This window comes from Trachypithecus francoisi, unplaced genomic scaffold, assembly GCF_009764315.1.
Source record: "Trachypithecus francoisi isolate TF-2019V2 unplaced genomic scaffold, Tfra_2.0 Lachesis_group1, whole genome shotgun sequence".
NCBI lineage: Eukaryota > Metazoa > Chordata > Mammalia > Primates > Cercopithecidae > Trachypithecus > Trachypithecus francoisi.
In genome coordinates this window covers 147,667,121-147,685,484 of record NW_022681454.1, presented here as the reverse complement: position 1 = coordinate 147,685,484, position 18,364 = coordinate 147,667,121, and the positions used below count along the sequence as shown (strand labels likewise).

The 18,364-nt window shown below is 39.0% G+C and overlaps 1 protein-coding gene across 3 annotated transcripts in view; it reads left to right on the top strand.

Annotated features, from left to right (window-relative positions):
- Positions 1 to 18,364, top strand: part of LRBA (LPS responsive beige-like anchor protein) — a 787,299-nt gene that overhangs the window by 139,492 nt on the left and 629,443 nt on the right. For all 3 annotated transcript variants that reach the window (XM_033215458.1, XM_033215456.1, XM_033215457.1), the window contains exons 18-22: positions 6,277 to 6,369; positions 7,888 to 7,996; positions 8,712 to 8,793; positions 11,153 to 11,276; positions 11,595 to 11,787. In XM_033215458.1, the coding sequence (XP_033071349.1) occupies positions 6,277 to 6,369; positions 7,888 to 7,996; positions 8,712 to 8,793; positions 11,153 to 11,276; positions 11,595 to 11,787 (601 nt within the window). The remainder of the gene's footprint in view (positions 1 to 6,276; positions 6,370 to 7,887; positions 7,997 to 8,711; positions 8,794 to 11,152; positions 11,277 to 11,594; positions 11,788 to 18,364) is intronic.

The following is an 18,364-nucleotide window of genomic DNA, read 5'->3' as shown; positions in this document are numbered from 1 at the left end:
GCTAGAATTTGGCAGTGAATTTATCTTGTCTAGGATTTTTTTGGTTGATAGATAACCAAAAAAAAAATAAAAATAAAAATCCTGGACCAGAAAAATTCACTGCCAAATTTTAGCAGGTATACAGTTTTGGAGCTCAATCCTGGTCTGTTCAGGGTTTTAACTTCTTCCTGATTTTGTGTTTCTAGGAATCTATCCATTTCCTATAGATTTTCTAGTTTGTGTGCTTAGAGGTATTCATAATTGTCTGTCTCTGAGAATCTTTTGTCTTTCTGTGGGATTGGTTGTATCATCAACTTTGTCATTTCTGATTGTGCTTATGTGGATTTAAAAAAAAATCTAGCTAGTGGTCTGTCAATCTTCTTTATCTATTCAAATAACCAGCTTTGTGTTTTGTTGGTTTTTTGTATGGATTTTTGTCTCAGTTTTGTTTAGGTCTGCTCTGATTTCCATTATTTTTTTTTCTTCTGATAGCTTTGGGGTTTATTTTGTGTTTTTCTGGTTCCTCTAGGTGTGATGTTAGATTGTTAATTTAGATCTTTTAGCTTTTTGAGTTAGGCCATTAGTGCTATGTGCTATAAAATTTCCTTTTTTTTTTTTGGAGACAGTCCTGCTCTGTTGCCCAGGCTGGAGTGCAGTGGCTCCATCTCAGCTCACTACAACCTCCGCCTCCCAGGTTCAAGTGACTCTCCTGCCTCAGCCTCCTGAGTAGCCGGGATTACAGGCACCCACTACCACACCTGGCTAATTTGTTTTTGTATTTTTCGTAGAGACAGGGTTTCACCATGTTGGCCAGGCGGTCCAGAACTCCTGCTGTCAAGTGATCTACCCACCTCGACCTCCCAAAGTATTCGGATTGCAGGCATGAGCCACTGCGCCTGGCCTAAAGTTTCCTCTTAACACTGGTTTGGCTGTATCCTAGAGACTTTGCTATGTTGTGTCTTTGTTTTCATTTATTTCAAAAAATTTTTAAATTTCTGCCTTACTTTCATAGTTTACCCAAAAGTCATTCAGGAGCAAGTTATTCAACTTCCATGTAATTGTATGATTTTGAGAGATCATCTTGGTATTGATTTCTATTCTTATTCCACTGTCATCTGAGAATATGATTGGCATGATTTCAATTTTTTGAATTTATTGAGGCTTTTTGGCGAAGCATGTGATTGATCTTAGAGTATGTTTCATGTGCATGTGAGAAGAATGTGTATTCTGTGGTTGATGCGTGGAGTATCCCGTAGGTGTCTATTAGGTCCAATTAGTCAAGTGCTGAATTTATGTCCAGAATTTATTAGTTTTCTGCCTCCATGACATGTCTAATGCCTGTCAGTGGGATGTTGCAATCCCTCACTATTATTGTGTGACTGTCTAAGTCTGTTCCTAGGTCTAGTAGTAGTTGTTTTATATATCTGATTGCTCTACTATTGGATGCATATATATTTAAGATACTTAAGTTTTCTTGTTGAACTATTTTTCGTTATGCAATGCCATTTTTTGTCCTTTTTAACTCTTGATCGTTTATCGTTTGTTTTATCTGATACAAGAATAGTGACACCTGCTCTTTTTCTGTGTTCTCTTTGTGTGATAGAACTTTCCCCAACCCTGTACTGTGAGCCTATGAGTGGTGTTATATGTGAAATAGCTCTCTTAAAGACAGTAGATGGATGAGTTTTGTTTTTTTATCCAACATGCCATTCTGTACCTTTTGAGTGGGGCATTTAGACCATTTACACTCATAATTAATATTGATACGTGAGGTTTTGATCCTATCATGAAGCTGTTAGCTGGTTGCTTTGTAGTTTGTGTGGTTGTTTTATAAGATTTGCAAGCTATGTACGTGCATATTTGTGTTAGTAAGTGGTGTTCTTTCATTTCCATGTTTAGAACTCCCTTAAGGATCTCTTGTAAGGTTGGTCTATAGGCAACAAATTCCGTTGATGCTTGTTTGTCTGAAAACATTTATTTCTCTTTTGCTTATTAAGCTTCGTTTGGGTAGATACGAAATTTCTTGGCTAAATTTTTTTTCTTTTAAGAATACTGAAAATAAGCCCCCAGTCTCTCCTGGCTTGTGTGGTTTCTGCCGAGAAGTCAGCTGTTAGGCCGATGGGGTTCTGTTTGTATGTGATCTGACCTTTTTCTCTAGCTACCTTTAAGATTTTTTCTTTGGTGTTGGTCTTGGACAGTCTGGTGACTAAATGCTGTGGCAATGTTCATTTTGTATGGTATCTTGTGATGTTCTCTAGATTTCTTGTATTTGGATGTCTATATCTCTGGCAAAATTAGGTTAATTTTCTTGAATTATTTCCTCATATATGTTTTTCAGGTTATTTTCTTTTTATCCGTCTCTCTCAGTAATGCCAGTAATTTGTAGGTTTGGCTGCTTTACATAGTCTGATATTTCTTGACGACTTTTTTTCATTTTTCAGCCTTTCTAAAATTTTTTTGTTTGGGTAAATTTGAAAGATCAGTCTTCAAGCTTTGAAATTCTGTCTTTTGGTTTGTCCAGTCTGCTGATAAAACTTTCAGTTTTATTTTGTAATTTCTTATTTGAGTTTTTCAATTCCACTATCTCTGACTGATTTCTTTTTAAGATGTTTAATCCCCTTCATTTCCTGGATTGCCTTAGAAGTTTCTTCTAATTTTCAACATTGTCTTGGATATCATTGAGCTTCCTTGCAGTCCATGCTTTGAATTCTTTAATTGTCAATTCTTCTGAGTTTCCACTTTGGTTATGGTCCATGGTTGGAGAGCCAGTGTGATCCTTTGATGGTGTCACCACACTCAGATTTTTCATGGTGTCCGAAGCTTTGTGCTGGTTCCTTCTCCTTTGGAGATGCTGTCACTTCTAACTTTTGTAATAATTTTCATGCTTTTAAGGTATTTTTTTTCTTTCTCTATAATGTTATTATTGTTATTTTGTCTTCTTTTCCTTTCCCTGCCTCCATGGGGGGTGTGGCTATAGTGAATGCTGGGTAGGGCCTTTTGGCTTTGCTTCTATAGCTTTATACACTTCTGTCAGCAGGTTTTATATTGGGCTGTGCAGTTCAACCTATAAGCCATTGGATGGCAGTTATGAGTGAGAGTGGGCTTTGGCCAATGTGACTGGGTGTATACTTGACCCGTGTTTGGTGGGAGAAGCTCTCTGTTGCCTCAGGCAATGGGCTGATGTGTGTAGTGCACGGTAGTCTGAGCTCCCTCCTCTGCTCTGGAGGAGGGCACAAAATGGGCATGTCCAAACTGGGCAGGTCCTACTAGGTCTCCCTATGGCAGGCATCAGTGCTGAGGGAGAATTCAGTGGGCAGCCCCTAAGTGCCCAGAGGAGTGTCTAGGCATAGTGATGGGAAACCTCAGCCCCAAGTTCTCTGCATGGGAGTGGGGGTGCCCTATGCTCCTAATCCAGGAAAGTGGGTTTTCCAGATTCCTGGAGATCTGCTGGCTGTGAAATGGAGAGGGTCTCCTGCACCAGGATTTCTGCACTGGAATGGTGGGACACCTCAGGGTACTGAACCAGGCAAGCAGGTACTCTGAATCCCTGGAGACAGGCCTGGGTATGAAACAGAGAGGGCCCCTCTACCAGGATCTCTGCATAGATAGGAATGGTGCAGAGTGTGCTGTTCCAGGTGAGTGAGTTGTCTGAATGCCTGGAAATCTGCCTGGCTGTGGGCAGAGAGGGCCCCTCTTGCACCAAGATCTTTGCACAGAGGGGTGAGGTGACTAAGGCTGCTGGGCTAGCCAAGCAGCTGCTCTGAATGCCTGGAGATCTCCCTGGGCATGAAGCATAGAGGACCTCTCTAAACCTGGATCTCTGCAAAGGAAGAGTGGGATGGCTCAGGCTGCCAATCTGGGCAAGCAAGTGCATTGAATGCCTGGAGATCTGCCTGTGCATCCTGCTGTACCACGTGGAATAGGGCTCAGGTTGCTTGTCCATGGGAGTGGGTGCTTCAGTTGCCTGCAGATTAGCCTGGGCATGGACTAAAGAGGGTCCAGTGTCATGATCTGTGTCTATGAAGGGTGCGGTGGCTTGAATGCCTGGGTTTCTGCCTGAGAGTGGAGCAGAGAGGGGCCCTGCTGCACCACAGTGTCAGGGTAGCAGGCTGGAGCACCCAGCAATGACACATGCAGACAGGTTCCAGATCACCAAGCTGCCTCTGCCTGCCAAGTCTTGTTGTCCAGGAGATATTGCAGCTGTAGCAGCTTTCCTCCCACCCCAGGCCTGCGACGGGGTAGAGTACAATTGTAACACCTACTGCTGAGGCAGTTTTCACATTTCTGGCTCCAAAGCAGGGAATCTAATTTCTGGCATGCCTGCACAGACACACTGCCAGATTTCCAGGTTGAATTGTAAGTGCTTGAATTCAAAATGGCCTCCTGCTGTTGGTCCCTGCAACTTTTCCTGGTGTCTTTCCCTCACAGTATCTCCATACCTCTTTCCCAGTTAGCTCCAGGTCTACGGAGAAACAAATGCTCTCGGGATCTAGGCTGCCCTTCATGATTCTGGTGGAGTCCTGCTTTCCTTCCTGAAGTAAAGCTCACAGTTGATTTTTATGTACTATCTTGCTATTTCCAAGTGGCTGAGAAATGCTAAAACCTTCAAATCTGCCATCTTTGGGGAAAAAAACCTCGAAAAACTGTTGTGATTTTAAACTGGTATCATGCTTATATTAATATTTCTTTTAAAAGGTTTAATTTTTATTTGGCTGAATTTAAATCCTTGAGGAAAAGAAATGTAAAACATATTAGTATTTTCCCAATGATGACTGTTTAGTTTTTGTACTAAGATTTGAATTAAAATTATGCAGTTACAATGTGATCTGGACTTGGATGCCTTTAGTTCATATTTTCAAAGGAATCAAACTTCTTTTTATATACCTGCTTTTCTATTGATCACTAGAGGTTGAAGGTATTTCCTTTTTGTTCAGAATGTTTTCTGACTTACTAAACACCAAAATTTTGATCTAGGAGGATACTGATATCCTTAATTTTTAAAAGTAATTCTAAGAGTTTCTAATTACTGTTCTTGTTCTAAATGTTTATGAGGAAGGGAATACTGTAATGAATCAGTTGAATTTCAGTTTCATTATACTTTGCTTATACTAAAATCAGAAGGCCCTCATAGATCTTTGTTTTTTTTTTTTTTTTTTTTTTTTTTGAGACAGAGTCTCTCTCTGCTGGAGTGCAGTGGCGTGATCTCAGCTCACTCCCACCTCCACCTCCCAGGTTCAAGTGATTCTCCTGCCTCAGCCTCCCGAGAAGCTGGATTACAGGCGCATGCCACCATGCCCAGCTAATTTTTGTATTTTTAGTAGAGATGGGGTTTCGCCGTGTTGGCTAGGCTGGTCTCGAACTCCTGACTTCAGGTGATCTGCCTGCCTCAGCCTCCCAAAATGCTGGGATTACAGGTGTGAGCCACTGCGTCTGGCCTCCACATAGATCTTTAAAAATTAAATTAGATTACTGTATAATTTTTGAGAATTGAATGGGAAATTTATTTTTAGCATCCTTTGGTTTTAAATCTTTTTACTTTTGTAATTATTTCTGATTATCATTTATTATTAGCCTGCTGTCTTGTTTTTCATGGTGACAATTATTTAGAAATTTAAATATGTGCTACCATTAGAGAATGCTTTCTTTCTACTGACTTAAAATAACCAGTTGGTAACCTTCAAAGGACATAAGCCTGTAGCAGACGGAAAAAACTGTCTCAAAGCTAGCTTGATGCACACGTTACATGTAAGTGTGTGCATGGAAAGGCCACCTTATATTCCAATTTCTTCTCATTTCTTAGTTTTCATTGAAAGGAACTCTAGCCTGAGGTAGGCAGGTTTTTTTTTTTTTTTTTTTTTTTTTTTGAGACAGAGTCTGGCTCTGTCGCCCAGGCTGGAGTGCAGTGCCGGATCTCAGCTCACTGCAAGCTCCGCCTCCCAGGTTTACGCCATTCTCCTGCCTCAGCCTCCCGAGTAGCTGGGACTACAGGCGCCTGCCACCTCGCCCGGCTAGTTTTTTGTAGTTTTTAGTAGAGACGGGGTTTCACTGTGTTAGCCAGGATGGTCTCGATCTCCTGACCTCGTGATCCGCCCGTCTCGGCCTCCCAAAGTGCTGGGATTACAGGCTTGAGCCACCGCGCCCGGCCGGTAGGCAGGTTTTTAAATACCAGAAATGTATATTAAATTTCCCTCCATATTATTTGAAATAGGTTTATAATAATAAGAAAAGTATATATTTTAAGACTTTCCTTTTAAAAATTATACTGAAAATAGTTTGTTCTTAATCTTATTCATTCAGTGTTATCTACAAACTTCTGGCATCGAAAAGTGAAGGAATCAGGGTACAAGCTCTTAAGGCAATGGGTTATTTTTTAAAACATCTGGCCCCAAAGTAAGTATGCCTGAAATCTAAGATGAACACTTATATTCTACTTATTTATTTTATAAGTCTTTGCAGTAGCAATTTTGTTCTATAGTCCTCTAGTTTTTCTTGTATTTTTATTCATAAATTGCTGTATGAATGTAAACAGTAGTACATATTTTAAAAACTAAGTTGAACAGGAATAGTTTTTTTATACATAAAATTATTTAAATTATCCATATATTTAATGTGAATTGTGAGAATTAGTTTGGACAACTTGCATTCAAGAAGCTATGGAGACTTGATTTCAGGTGACTCACATCATTTTTGCTTTATCTGTGTTGTAAAGTAATACAGTAACCTGGATGTTTGTCACATAGTGTGTTCTCATATATGCATAACTCTGAACTGAAGCTTCCATGCTTATTTTCTTAGCTGAATGCAGATTTTCTTTTTTTTTTTTTTTTTTGAGACGGAGTCTTGCTCTGCCACCTAGGCTGGAGTGCAGTGGCCGGATCTCAGCTCACTGCAAGCTCCGCCTCCGGGGTTTATGCCATTCTCCTGCCTCAGCCTCCCGAGTAGCTGGGACTACAGGCGCCCGCCTCGTCGCCCGGCTAGTTTTTTGTATTTTTAAGTAGAGACAGGGTTTCACCGTATTAGCCAGGATGGTCTCGATCTCCTGACCTCGTGATCCGCCCGTCTCGGCCTCCCAAAGTGCTGGGATTACAGGCTTGAGCCACCGCGCCCGGCATGCTGAATGCAGATATTCATGTTCTGCCTCTTGTTCTCTGTGCCAGAAGTAGTTTATTTTAAAAAGAAAATTTTTTGGTTTAGAACAAGTGTTGGTAAACTGCAGTGTTTAGGAATCCAGCTAGCCACCTGTAAATACAGTTTTATTGGAAAACAGCCACAATAATTTATTTGTGTATCATCTGTGGCTGTTTTCATGATACAAAGACATTGTTGAGTTGTGACAGAAATCACCTGGTCCACAAATTCTAAAATATTTACCCCCTAGCCATTTGCAGAAAAACTTTGCTGACCCCAAGGGTAAAATTAAAGTTTTTGATCCTTTAGTTTCTGAATTTATGCTTGGAAAGTTAATTTTTTATATATGTTTTCATAGTATTTATTTTTTAAAATTATATTACATTTCTTCTACTTTTTCTCCACATTGTTTTTCTACTTAAGTACTTACTGTGCTTTAGATGAGCTTTAGATAATCGTCCCCAGGAGAGACTAAGTTAGTGCTGGTACACTGTAGCAACTTCATTAAATAAATAACTGCTCTGAAGATTTTGGGGGAGGAGGTTTTTGCTGTGCTGTTGCATAGGCAAACTTGTCTTTTTTTTTTTAAACTGGTTATGCTTATATAGTGGTTAGCATTTCTCTACTTAAAGGTTCTGTGGCTTTAGAAGTTCTAGACTGAAGATAGTTGGGAGAGTAATTGAGTTGGGAATTGTTTGTAGTGTGAAAAAGTATTTTGTGTTTCCTTCATCCAGCACAGAAAAGCTCTACATTTGTTGATTTCTTTTTGTGTAATTGCAGGAGGAAAGTTGAAGTCATGCTTGGACATGGATTGTTTTCATTGCTAGCTGAAAGGCTCATGCTTCAGACAAATTTAATCACAATGACCACATATAATGTCCTGTTTGAGGTAGGAATGTACTTAGGATTTACTCCTCTAAATTTCTTATTATAAAAATGCCTCTTAACATTGTGTAGGTAAATAAGATCATTTACTTTTATTTTATTTTTTGAGACAGAGTCTCACTCTGTCACCCAGGCTGGAATGCAGTGGTATAGTCTCAGCTCACTGCAACCTCCACCTCCTGGATTCAAGTGATTCTCCTGTCTCAGCCTCCCCAGTAGCTGGGATTACAGGTGTGCGCTACCACACCCGGCTAATTTTTGTATTTTTAGTAGAGACAGGGTTTCGCTATGTTGGCCAGGCTGGTCGTGAACTCCTGACCTCAGGTGATCCACCCACCTCAGCCTCCCAAAGTGCTGGGATTACAGGCATGAGCCACCATGCTGGCCAGATCATTTAAGTTTGTAATGTACAGCTATGAAATGATACAAAGGAGATGTGGCTGCATTTTTATAAATCTATTATTAATTTGTGAATTTTTAAACAGTATCGTTATTTCTGTTTAAGTATTCCCTTCATTGTATTAACTATTTGATGTCTCATTTTATAATTAAGAAAACATAGAGTAATAATGCTGTAGTCATTTTAGAAGTATAATACTTAGCATGACAATATTGGACTAAAAATATACTATATTTTGATTAGTGTTGTACTTAAAGCTCATTAATAGTGACGCTAATCCCGTGATTTGCTAATGTGATCAATTGTTTTACTTCTGTAGATTCTTATAGAACAGATTGGTACTCAGGTGATACATAAACAGCATCCAGATCCTGATTCTTCAGTAAAGATACAAAACCCTCGTATGTATTTTATATACTTGAACAAAAACTACCTTTTGCTACTTAAAAGAAAGTCACTGTGAACAACCTAAAATCGATGTTGTTGAAACAGACTGTTAGATGAATATTTCATTAAGGGTGATGATACTAGTTTTGTTTGTGTTTTATGTTGAATATTCCTTCGAATCAACCTTAAGTTATGTGGAAATTCTTATATAAAGGTTTTGAAGAATTGTTTGCTTAAGGTCTTGATTTAATATATGTTCAGACTTTCAGCAAAATTTTGATTGTGCTCTTTAGTGATGTCGGGCAGAATTACATGGACTATGGAGGTAGTTTTTTCTTCAATTACTGTGAATATAACAATACCAAATTTAGAATACAAAAATATGTCTTCTTTATTGTTTATGAAGATAGTCTTGTTAAGCAGTCTTTTCTTTTGATACTTAGAATTCTTAAGCACTTGTATAAAGTATACCTTTTTCATCTTGCTTTTTAAGATCATGTTATTAAAATTATTAGTGTGTAGGGTTTCAAAATTTAATTACATTTTATGTGGTTAAGTGTGTTTGTGTATTTGATGCTCCAGTGCTAATTTTCAAAGTACATGGCTTTGAAGTTTAATTTTCCTCAGCTTTCAGAGAAACATGATGTCATTATTTTACCTATGTTACCCAGGCTGTTCTAAAACTCCTGGGCTGGAGCAGTCTTCCCACCTCAGCCTCCCAAAGTGCTGGTATTACAGGCATGAGCCACCGCACCTGGTCTAAGTGCATATTTTTTTTAAGTTTTTTTTTTTTTTTTTTTTTTTTTAATTTAAGCTAAGTTCTGGAGATTATTTATTTATTTAGAGACCTAGTCTTGTCTTGCTCTGCCGCCCAGGCTAGAGTGCAGTGGCAGGATCTCAGCCACTGTAACCTCTGCCTCCTGGTTCAAGCGATTCTCCTGCCTCAGCCTCCCTGGTAGCTGGGATTACAGGTGCCTGCTACCAAGCCTGGCTAATTTTCGTATTTTTTGCAGAGACGGAATTTCATCATGTTGGCCAGGGTGGTCTTGAACTCTTGACCTCAGGTGACCCAACTGCCTTCAGCCTCCCAAAGTCCTGGGATTACAGGCATGAGCCACTGTGCCTGGCCTAATTTAAGCTAAATTCTGGAGATTTAAATAGCTTTATGCTAAGACCATTACAATAGTAGTTTACTTTGCATTTCCTGGGGAGATGAGATGTTGAATAGGTTTTAATTTCCTTTGGGTTTTTTTGTGTCTAATTTTACTTTTAAGATTATGAAAGAAAATCGTCACACCTTTAAAAATTCACTATGGTAGGCTGGGCTTGGTTGCTCACGCCTGTAATCCCAGCACTTTGGGAGGCCGAGGCGGGTGGATCATAAGGTCAGGAGTTCAAGACCAGCCTGGCCAAGATGGTGAAACCCTGTCTCTACTAAAAATACAAAAATTAGCCAGACGTGGTGCCAGGCGTCTGTAATCCCAGCTACTCGGGAGGCTGAGGCAGGAGAGTTGCTTGAACCTGGCGGGTAGAGGTTGCAGTGAGCCAAGATCATGCCACTGTACTCCAGGTGACAGAGTGAGACTCCATCTCAAAAAAAAAAAAAAACTCACTATGGTAAATGAAAGACTATGTGTGCATAAGATAAATTATGATGAGGAATCTAAGAATTTATTATCTTTTTCTGAGATTTTGATTATAGTGTTTTTTCTTTTCTTTTTGTTTTGTTTTGTTTTGTTTTGAGACAGAGTCTTGCTCTGTCGCTCAGGCTAGGGTGCAGTGGCACGATCTTGGCTCACTGCAGCCTCCATCTCCTGGGTTCAAGCAATTCTCCTGTCTCAGCCTCCTGAGTAGCTGGGATTACAGGCACGCGCCACCATACCTAGCTAATTTTTATGCTTTTAGTAGAGATGGGGTTTTACCATATTGGCCAGGCTGCTCTCGAACTCCTGACCTCAAGTGATCCACCCACCTCAGCTTCCCAAGGTGTTGGAATTACAGGCGTGAGCCACCTAGCACAGCCTATTTGTTTTTAAGATCAACTTTACTGTTTGTTATATCTCAGAGAGAGTAAGCAGTTTCACTGACATTTAATTCATTTATAATTTAACTTGTTTTATTTTAACCTTTTAAAATTCAGCTTTATTTTTGCACATTTGAATCATGAAAGACTTTTCCTTTTGTATTTATAAATGCTTTCTAATGAATGTGTTGTCATTTCTTTCCATAGGTGATTTTTTTTAATAAAAGAAGAGGATGTTTTTGGTAGACATTTGTGTTAGGGAAACTAAAGAAATTGCAATAGATTGATAACCTTCTATGATGAGTTTTTTGTTGAGTTTCGTTTTTACTTATTTATAAACTGTCTTACAGAGATACTAAAAGTAATTGCGACCCTACTTCGAAATTCTCCCCAGTGCCCAGAGAGCATGGAGGTTCGCAGGGCCTTTCTTTCTGACATGATTAAACTTTTTAATAACAGTAGAGAAAACAGGAGGTAAGCTGTATCAGAAAGCATTTATTTGCAGTATTCAGATGTACTTTTGTATAAGCCCATTTTATCTTAGAAAAATTGCTTTAAAAATATTGTGAAATGATTTTTCTATTTTTTTCATTAAGAGTATGTAAATAATGTACCACATAGTTAAGTTAGAATTTTTAGTTCCACATTGTTGAATTGTTCTTAATGTGTAACTAAATGTGTTTCTTTTTTGGGGGGAGAAGGGAGGGGCAGGGTTATTTTGTTTTAAACCTTTAGATTTCTTTCAGATAATTTTTTTTCTTCGGTAATTTAGTACCCTCTTATAATTTTCAGGAGCTTGCTACAATGCTCTGTGTGGCAAGAATGGATGCTTTCTCTCTGCTATTTTAATCCTAAGAATTCGGATGAGCAAAAGATAACAGAAATGGTATATGCCATATTCAGAATATTGCTTTACCATGCAGTCAAATATGAGTGGGGTGGCTGGCGTGTATGGGTAGACACTTTATCAATCACTCATTCAAAGGTAAGTTTCTTTATGAAAGCATATTGTACCTTTTAAAATATCTATAATTTTTGAATTTTAGTCATTTAAAAATGTGGACACTTAAAATCAAGGAAAAAAGGCAAGTTATCTTCTGAAAGTACAGCAAAATGAAAGCTCAAAAAGATTATCAATAGAAATAAATATAAAGCATTTCTAATTTCTTTAGAATCAAAATAATTTTTTCTAATGTTGTTTTTACATGTACTTGTCTTTATAATGGTAAATCTATTGCCACAGCATAAAGGAATTTGTATTAGGATGGTGAAAAAGTAGTTGCCGCAAAAACTGCAATTACTTTTGCACCAACCTAATTATTTTTTTTCGAAGAAGCCATGTTTACAGAGGTCTCAATTTTATACTAGTTAAAAGCTTTTGAACACAAGGTGGCGCACTATATTCAAAGATAAGCAGTAGTTTTAGCAGTATAAGGTGATTGAGTAAACAGAAAAGGTCTGGCTGATGTTTGCCCTTGGCTTATCTTGCAGGTAGCTAAAAAATGGGTTAGGAAGCATGTAGTCTTGTTTTTTTTAATTAAGCCAAAGTAAGTTTAGTTATTTATGTATAGCTTAAATTTTTTTTAAAAAAATATTCTAAGCATACAAAAAGGATCACTGTTTATGAAATTGGATCACCCCTCTACAATTTCTTTGTCTCCTCTTCGCCTGACCCCCAACACCACTAGCTTTTATTTAGTGTTGTCTTTTATCTTTTCTGTACCTTCACTATGTGTATATAACTCTAAACAATAGTTTTATTTTTTATGTTTGTACTTAAGGTAAATGCAGCATACTGAATGCATTTTTTTGTAATTACTGTTTGTGCTTCTTATTGTTTGAGATTCATCCACATTGACCCATGTAGTTTTGTTCATTTTCTCAGTTGTAATGTATTGCATGACATGACTATTTATCAACTAATGAGCATTTTCCTGTACATTTTGTGCTTGTTCAAGAATTTTCTGCGTATATTCCTAGAAGTAGAATTGCTGACTTGTAAGGTGAAAATGTTGAACTTTACAAGATAATGCAAATTCTTTTCCAAAGTATCGTATTCCAATACAATACTGTATTCTAAAGTAGTGTATCAGTTTACATCTCACCAGCAGTGTTTAGGTTCTCATTGTTTCACATCAGCTAATCACGTGGTATGGCTGCAGTTTAAAACTTTGTCACTTGGATGAATTTAAAATGCTACATCACCATAATCTTGATCTGTGTTTTCTTGTTGTTTTGTGGGAGTTCTTTATATAGTTTCATTCTTAATCCTTTGCTAGTTATGTTGTTTATGAACATCTTCTGCCAATATGTGGATTATCTAATTATTTTTGGAGTTTTATGTTTGTACCTTGTAAGGAAAAGTTACATTTCAAGTAATTAATGCATTAAAATTTATTAGTTTCATTTACGGTGTATGTTTTTTGAATCTTAAGACCTCTCATTACTCAGAAGGAATATTGTATAATTATATAGCTATCTAATAAAAATTGACTGGAAGGAATAAATACCAAGAATGATAATTTTTGTATATCTTTAAGTGTTTCATTTTAATGACTATCAAAGTTATGCTAAAATATTTTGTCATTCTGTAGAATATGTTGCCATTTCCGGCCGGGCATGGTGGCTCATGCCTGTAATCCGAGCACTTTGGGAGGCCAAGGTGGGTGGATCACCGGAGGTCAAAAGTTGGAGACTAGCCTGGCCAACATGGTGAAACCCCATCTCTACTAAAAATACAAAAATTAGCTGGGCATGGTGGCATGCTCCTGTAATCCCAGCTACTTGGGAGGCTGAGGCAGGAGAATCGCTTGAACCTGGGAGGCAGAGGTGGCAGTAAGCAGAGATAGAGCCATTGTACTTCAGCCTGGTGACAGAGTGAGATTCCATCTGAAAAAAAAAAAGGCCGGGCACGGTGGCTCAAGCCTGTAATCCCAGCACTTTGGGAGGCCGAGACGGGCGGATCACGAGGTCAGGAGATCGAGACCATCCTGGCTAACACGGTGAAACCCCGTCTCTACTAAAAATACAAAAACTAGCCGGGCGAGGTGGCGGGCGCCTGTAGTCCCAGCTACTCGGGAGGCTGAGGCAGGAGAATGGCGTAAACCTGGGAGACGGAGCTTGCAGTGAGCTGAGATCCGGCCACTGCACTCCAGTCCGGGCGACAGAGCGAGACTCCGCCTCAAAAAAAAAAAAAAAATTGCCCTTTCCTAATTACATGTTTCTAGGTATTTGAATTGCTTTTAATTATTGAAAGTTACTACAAATTGTTCATTCTGCCTCCTCTTTTCTCATTGAGAAGAAAGTATGCTTCTACTGCAAGGGTTTACAAGGAGTAAAATCCATTTGTAAGTAAGAAAAGAGGTCTGATTTTATAAAATGGCTTTGTTTTAGTCACTATTTTTTGAGGTTGATCTGTTTTGTCTAAAACAATTCAGCTAGCCATGGCCTAAGGGTCAGATCTAAATACAATTGTACTAGAACGTATCCACTACCATTCCTTTATGTATTGTATATGGCTACTTTCACACTATAAGGATGATCATACATGTCACATCAACGACATGGTCCCTAAAGTCTAAAATATTTACTATTTGGCTCATTAACAGGAACTGTTTGCCATCCTTTCTGTAACTTTAGTTTGTGCTGATGCCCAGATATTTTCATTTCTATTGCAGTAGGCTGGTGCAATCTAGACTGATTTTTTTTCTCATACTGTGTTGCCATTTATAAAAGATTATAAGAAAAATAGGGTTGAATTTGTGCCTCATATACATTTGGAGCAGATTTCAGAGATTTCGAGGGGAGATTCTAGGTTAGGGGAGTGCCCAGTATAAAGCAGATTTTTCACATTTTCTAATAAATATATGTCAGTTCCCCTTAGTTTCTTGAAGTCTTTAGGAAAGATGGCTAGAGGAGTATAAACTTTAAAGCAATCGTTGTTAAAAGTATAACCTAAAGACCTTGGGAGGGCAGCCAGGCGCGATGGCACATGCATGTAATCACAGGCTGAGGCGGCTGGATGACTTGAGGTCAGGAGTTCGGGACCAGCCTGGCCAACATGGTGAAACCCCATCTCTGCTAAAAGTACAAAAATTAGCTGGGCGTGGTGGTGCATGCCTGTAATCCCAGGTACTTTGGAGACTGAGGCAGGAGAATTGCCTGAACCCGGGAGGCAGACGTAGCATTGAGCCAAGATTATACCATTGTACTCCAGCCTGGGTGACAGAGACTCTGTCTCAAAAAAAAAAAAAAAAAAAAAACTTGGGCCCATGAGACCTTTTCATAGGGTCTGTGCGGTCCTTCTTTCCTACTACAAATCTATATGAGGGTGGATTTTCTTTATATACTTCAGCCAAACCAATATATACAACACATTGAATGCAAAGGCAAATATGAGAATGCAGTTGTCTTCTATGAAGCTAAACTTTAAAGAGATTCACAAAAATATGAAATAATAGCACTCTTCTCGTTATTGTTTGGTTTTGAAAAGTAATCATTTTCAGAAAATGTTATTTATATTATGTATTGAGTTTATTATTTTTAAACAGGTTAATATTTCTAAAAGGTCTCAGTTTTAATTTCTAATGTAATAAGCAGTAGTAAATATAATCCACATAGATAAAGGGTCTTTGGGGGCCTTAATACTTTTTAAGAATGTAAAGTGTTGCCCGGCTTGGTGGCTCACGCCTGTAATCCCAGCACTGTGAGAGGCTGAGGTGGGTGGATCACGAGGCCAAGAGATCGAGATCATCCTGGCCAACATGGTGAAACATTGTCTTTACTAAAAATACAAAAATATGCTGGGCATGGTGTCGAATGCCTGTAGTCCCAGCTACTTTGGAGGGTGAAGCAGAAGAATCACTGGAACCCGCGAGGTGGCGGTTGCAGTGAGCAGAGATCACACCACTGCACTCCAGCCTGTGACAGAGCGATTCTCTGTCTCAAACAAACAAACAAACAAAAAAACAGTAAAGTGTCATGAGACCAAAAAGTTTGAGAACTGCTGTCTTAGAAAATAATAGTGTATTTAGGGTGAATAAATTAGTCTTTTTGAGTTCCCTATATACAAAATAAAGGAGTTGGATTAGGTGGTATCTCAGGTGTTTTGAGCTTGTAAATATTTATGACTAGGTATTTATATCCAGTTTTCAATTGATTTGTGTAAGTAATGAAAGAATGTGGACTTTGGAGACAGGGTGTGAATCCTGATTTGTAGTTATTATTAGCTGTATAAGCTCAGGCAAAAGAGTCTTGCTGTCACCCAGGCTAGAGTATAGTGGCGCAATCTCTGCTCAACTGTAACCTCCGCCCCCCGGGCTCGAATGATTGTTACGCCTCAGCCTCCCAAGTAGCTGGGATTACAGTTGCCCGCTACCACACCTGGCTAATTTTTGTATTTTCAGTAGAGACGGGGTTTGCCATTGTTGGCCAGGCTGGTCTCAAACTCCTGACCTCAGGTGATCTACCTGCCTCAGCCTCCCAAAGTGCTGGGATTATAGGCATGAGCCACTGGGCCTGGCTTGTGTCTTAGTTTCTAACAAAAAACCTTGAAATATATATAATTTTAAAAAGAGAAAAAAGCTTTTAGAATAAGGATATAGAGAAAGGAAAAAAAATATTTATTTTTTGAGACAGGTGAAGTGTAGTGGTGTGATCATAGCTCACTGCAGCTTCAAACTCCTGGGCTCAAGTGATCCTCTCATCTCAGCCTCCTGAGTAGGTGGGACTACAGTCATGTGCTACCACATCTGGCTAATTTTTTACATTTTTTGGAGAGATGGGATCTTACTGTATTGCCTAGGCTGGTCTTCAACTCCTGGACTCGAGTGGTCCTTCCGCCTGGGCCTCTGAAAGTGCTGGGATTATAGGCATGAACCACCACACCCGGTTAGAATTGTGTGTGTGTGTGTGTTTTAATGAGACAGAGTCTTGCTCTGTCACCCTGGCTGGAATGCAATGGCACAATCTTGGCTCACTGAAACCTCCGCCTCCTGGGTTCAAGCGATTCTCCTGCCTCAGCCTGGCGAGTAGCTGGGACTACAGGTGTGCACCTCCACATTTGGCTAATTTTTTTGTATTTTTAGTAGAGATGGGGTTTCACCACATTGCCCAGGCTAGTCTTGAACTCCTGAGCTCAGGGGATCCACCCGCCTCCACCTCCCAAAATGCTAGGATTACAGGCACGAGTAACTGCACCCGGCCTTGTTTTTTTTTTTGTTTGTTTGTTTTGTTTTTTTAAATTATAAGTTCTACGGTACATGTGCACTATGTGCAGGTTTGTTACATATTATACATGTGCCATGTTGGTGTGCTGCACCCATTAACTTGTCATTTACATTAGGTATATCTCCTAATGCTATCCCTCCTCCTTCCCCCCACCCCACTACAGGCCCAGGTGTGTGATGTTCCCTGTCCTGTGTCCAAGTGTTCTCATTGTTCAGTTCCCACCTGTGAGTGAGAACATGTGGTGTTTGGTTTTCTGTCCTTGCGATAGTTTGCTCAGTATGATGATTTCCGGCTCATCCATGTCCCTACAAAGGACTTGAACTTACCCTTTTTTGTGGCTGCATAGTATTCCATGGTGTACATTTGCCACATTTTCTTAATCCAGTCTATCATTGATGGACATTTGGGTTGGCTCCAAGTCTTTGCTATTGTGAATAGTGCTGCAATAAACATATGTGTGCATGTGTCTTTATAGTAGCATGATTTATGATCCTTTGGGTATATACCCAGTAATGGGATGGCTGGGTCAAATGGTATTTCTAGCTCTAGATGTAGATCCTTCAGGAATCGCAACACTGTCTTCCACAATGGTTGAACTAGTTTATCGTCCCAACAGTGTAAAAGTGTTCCTATTTCTCCACATCCTCTCCAGCACCTGTTGTTTCCTGACTTTTTAATGATTGCCATTCTACCCCTTTTTTTTTTTTTTTTCTGGAGTCGGAGTCTCGCTCTGTCACCTAGGCTGGAGTGTAGTGGTGCAATCTTGGCTCACTGCAACCTCCATCTCCCAAGTTCAAGCAATTGTCATGCCTCAGCCTCCCAAGAACTGGGATTACAGGTGTGAACCACTGTGCCTGTCAGAAAATATTTTTTTACAACTGTACAGTGTGTTTGTGTTTTAAGCTAAATTTGATTTCAAAAGAGTCAAAAAATTTTTAAATTAAAATGTTTATAAAGTTAAAATGTTACAGTAAGCTAAGGTTAATTTCTTACTGAACAAAGAAAAGTAGTTTTTAAAAATAAATTTAGTGTAGCCTATATTAACAGTGTTTATAAAGTCTACTGTAGTGTACTAGACCTACACATTTACTCACCACTTACTGATTGACCCAGGGGAACTTCTAGTTTTGTAAGCTCCATTCATGGTAAATGCGTTATGTAGGTACCATTTTAAATATTTTATATTGGATTTTTACTATACCTTTTCTATGTTTATATTTGTTTGGATATACATTTCTAAACCTTACATACACACATAAAAGGGCTGGGAATGGTGTCTCACACTTCTAATCCCAGCACTTTGAGAGGCCAAGTCTGAAAGATGGCTTGAGGCC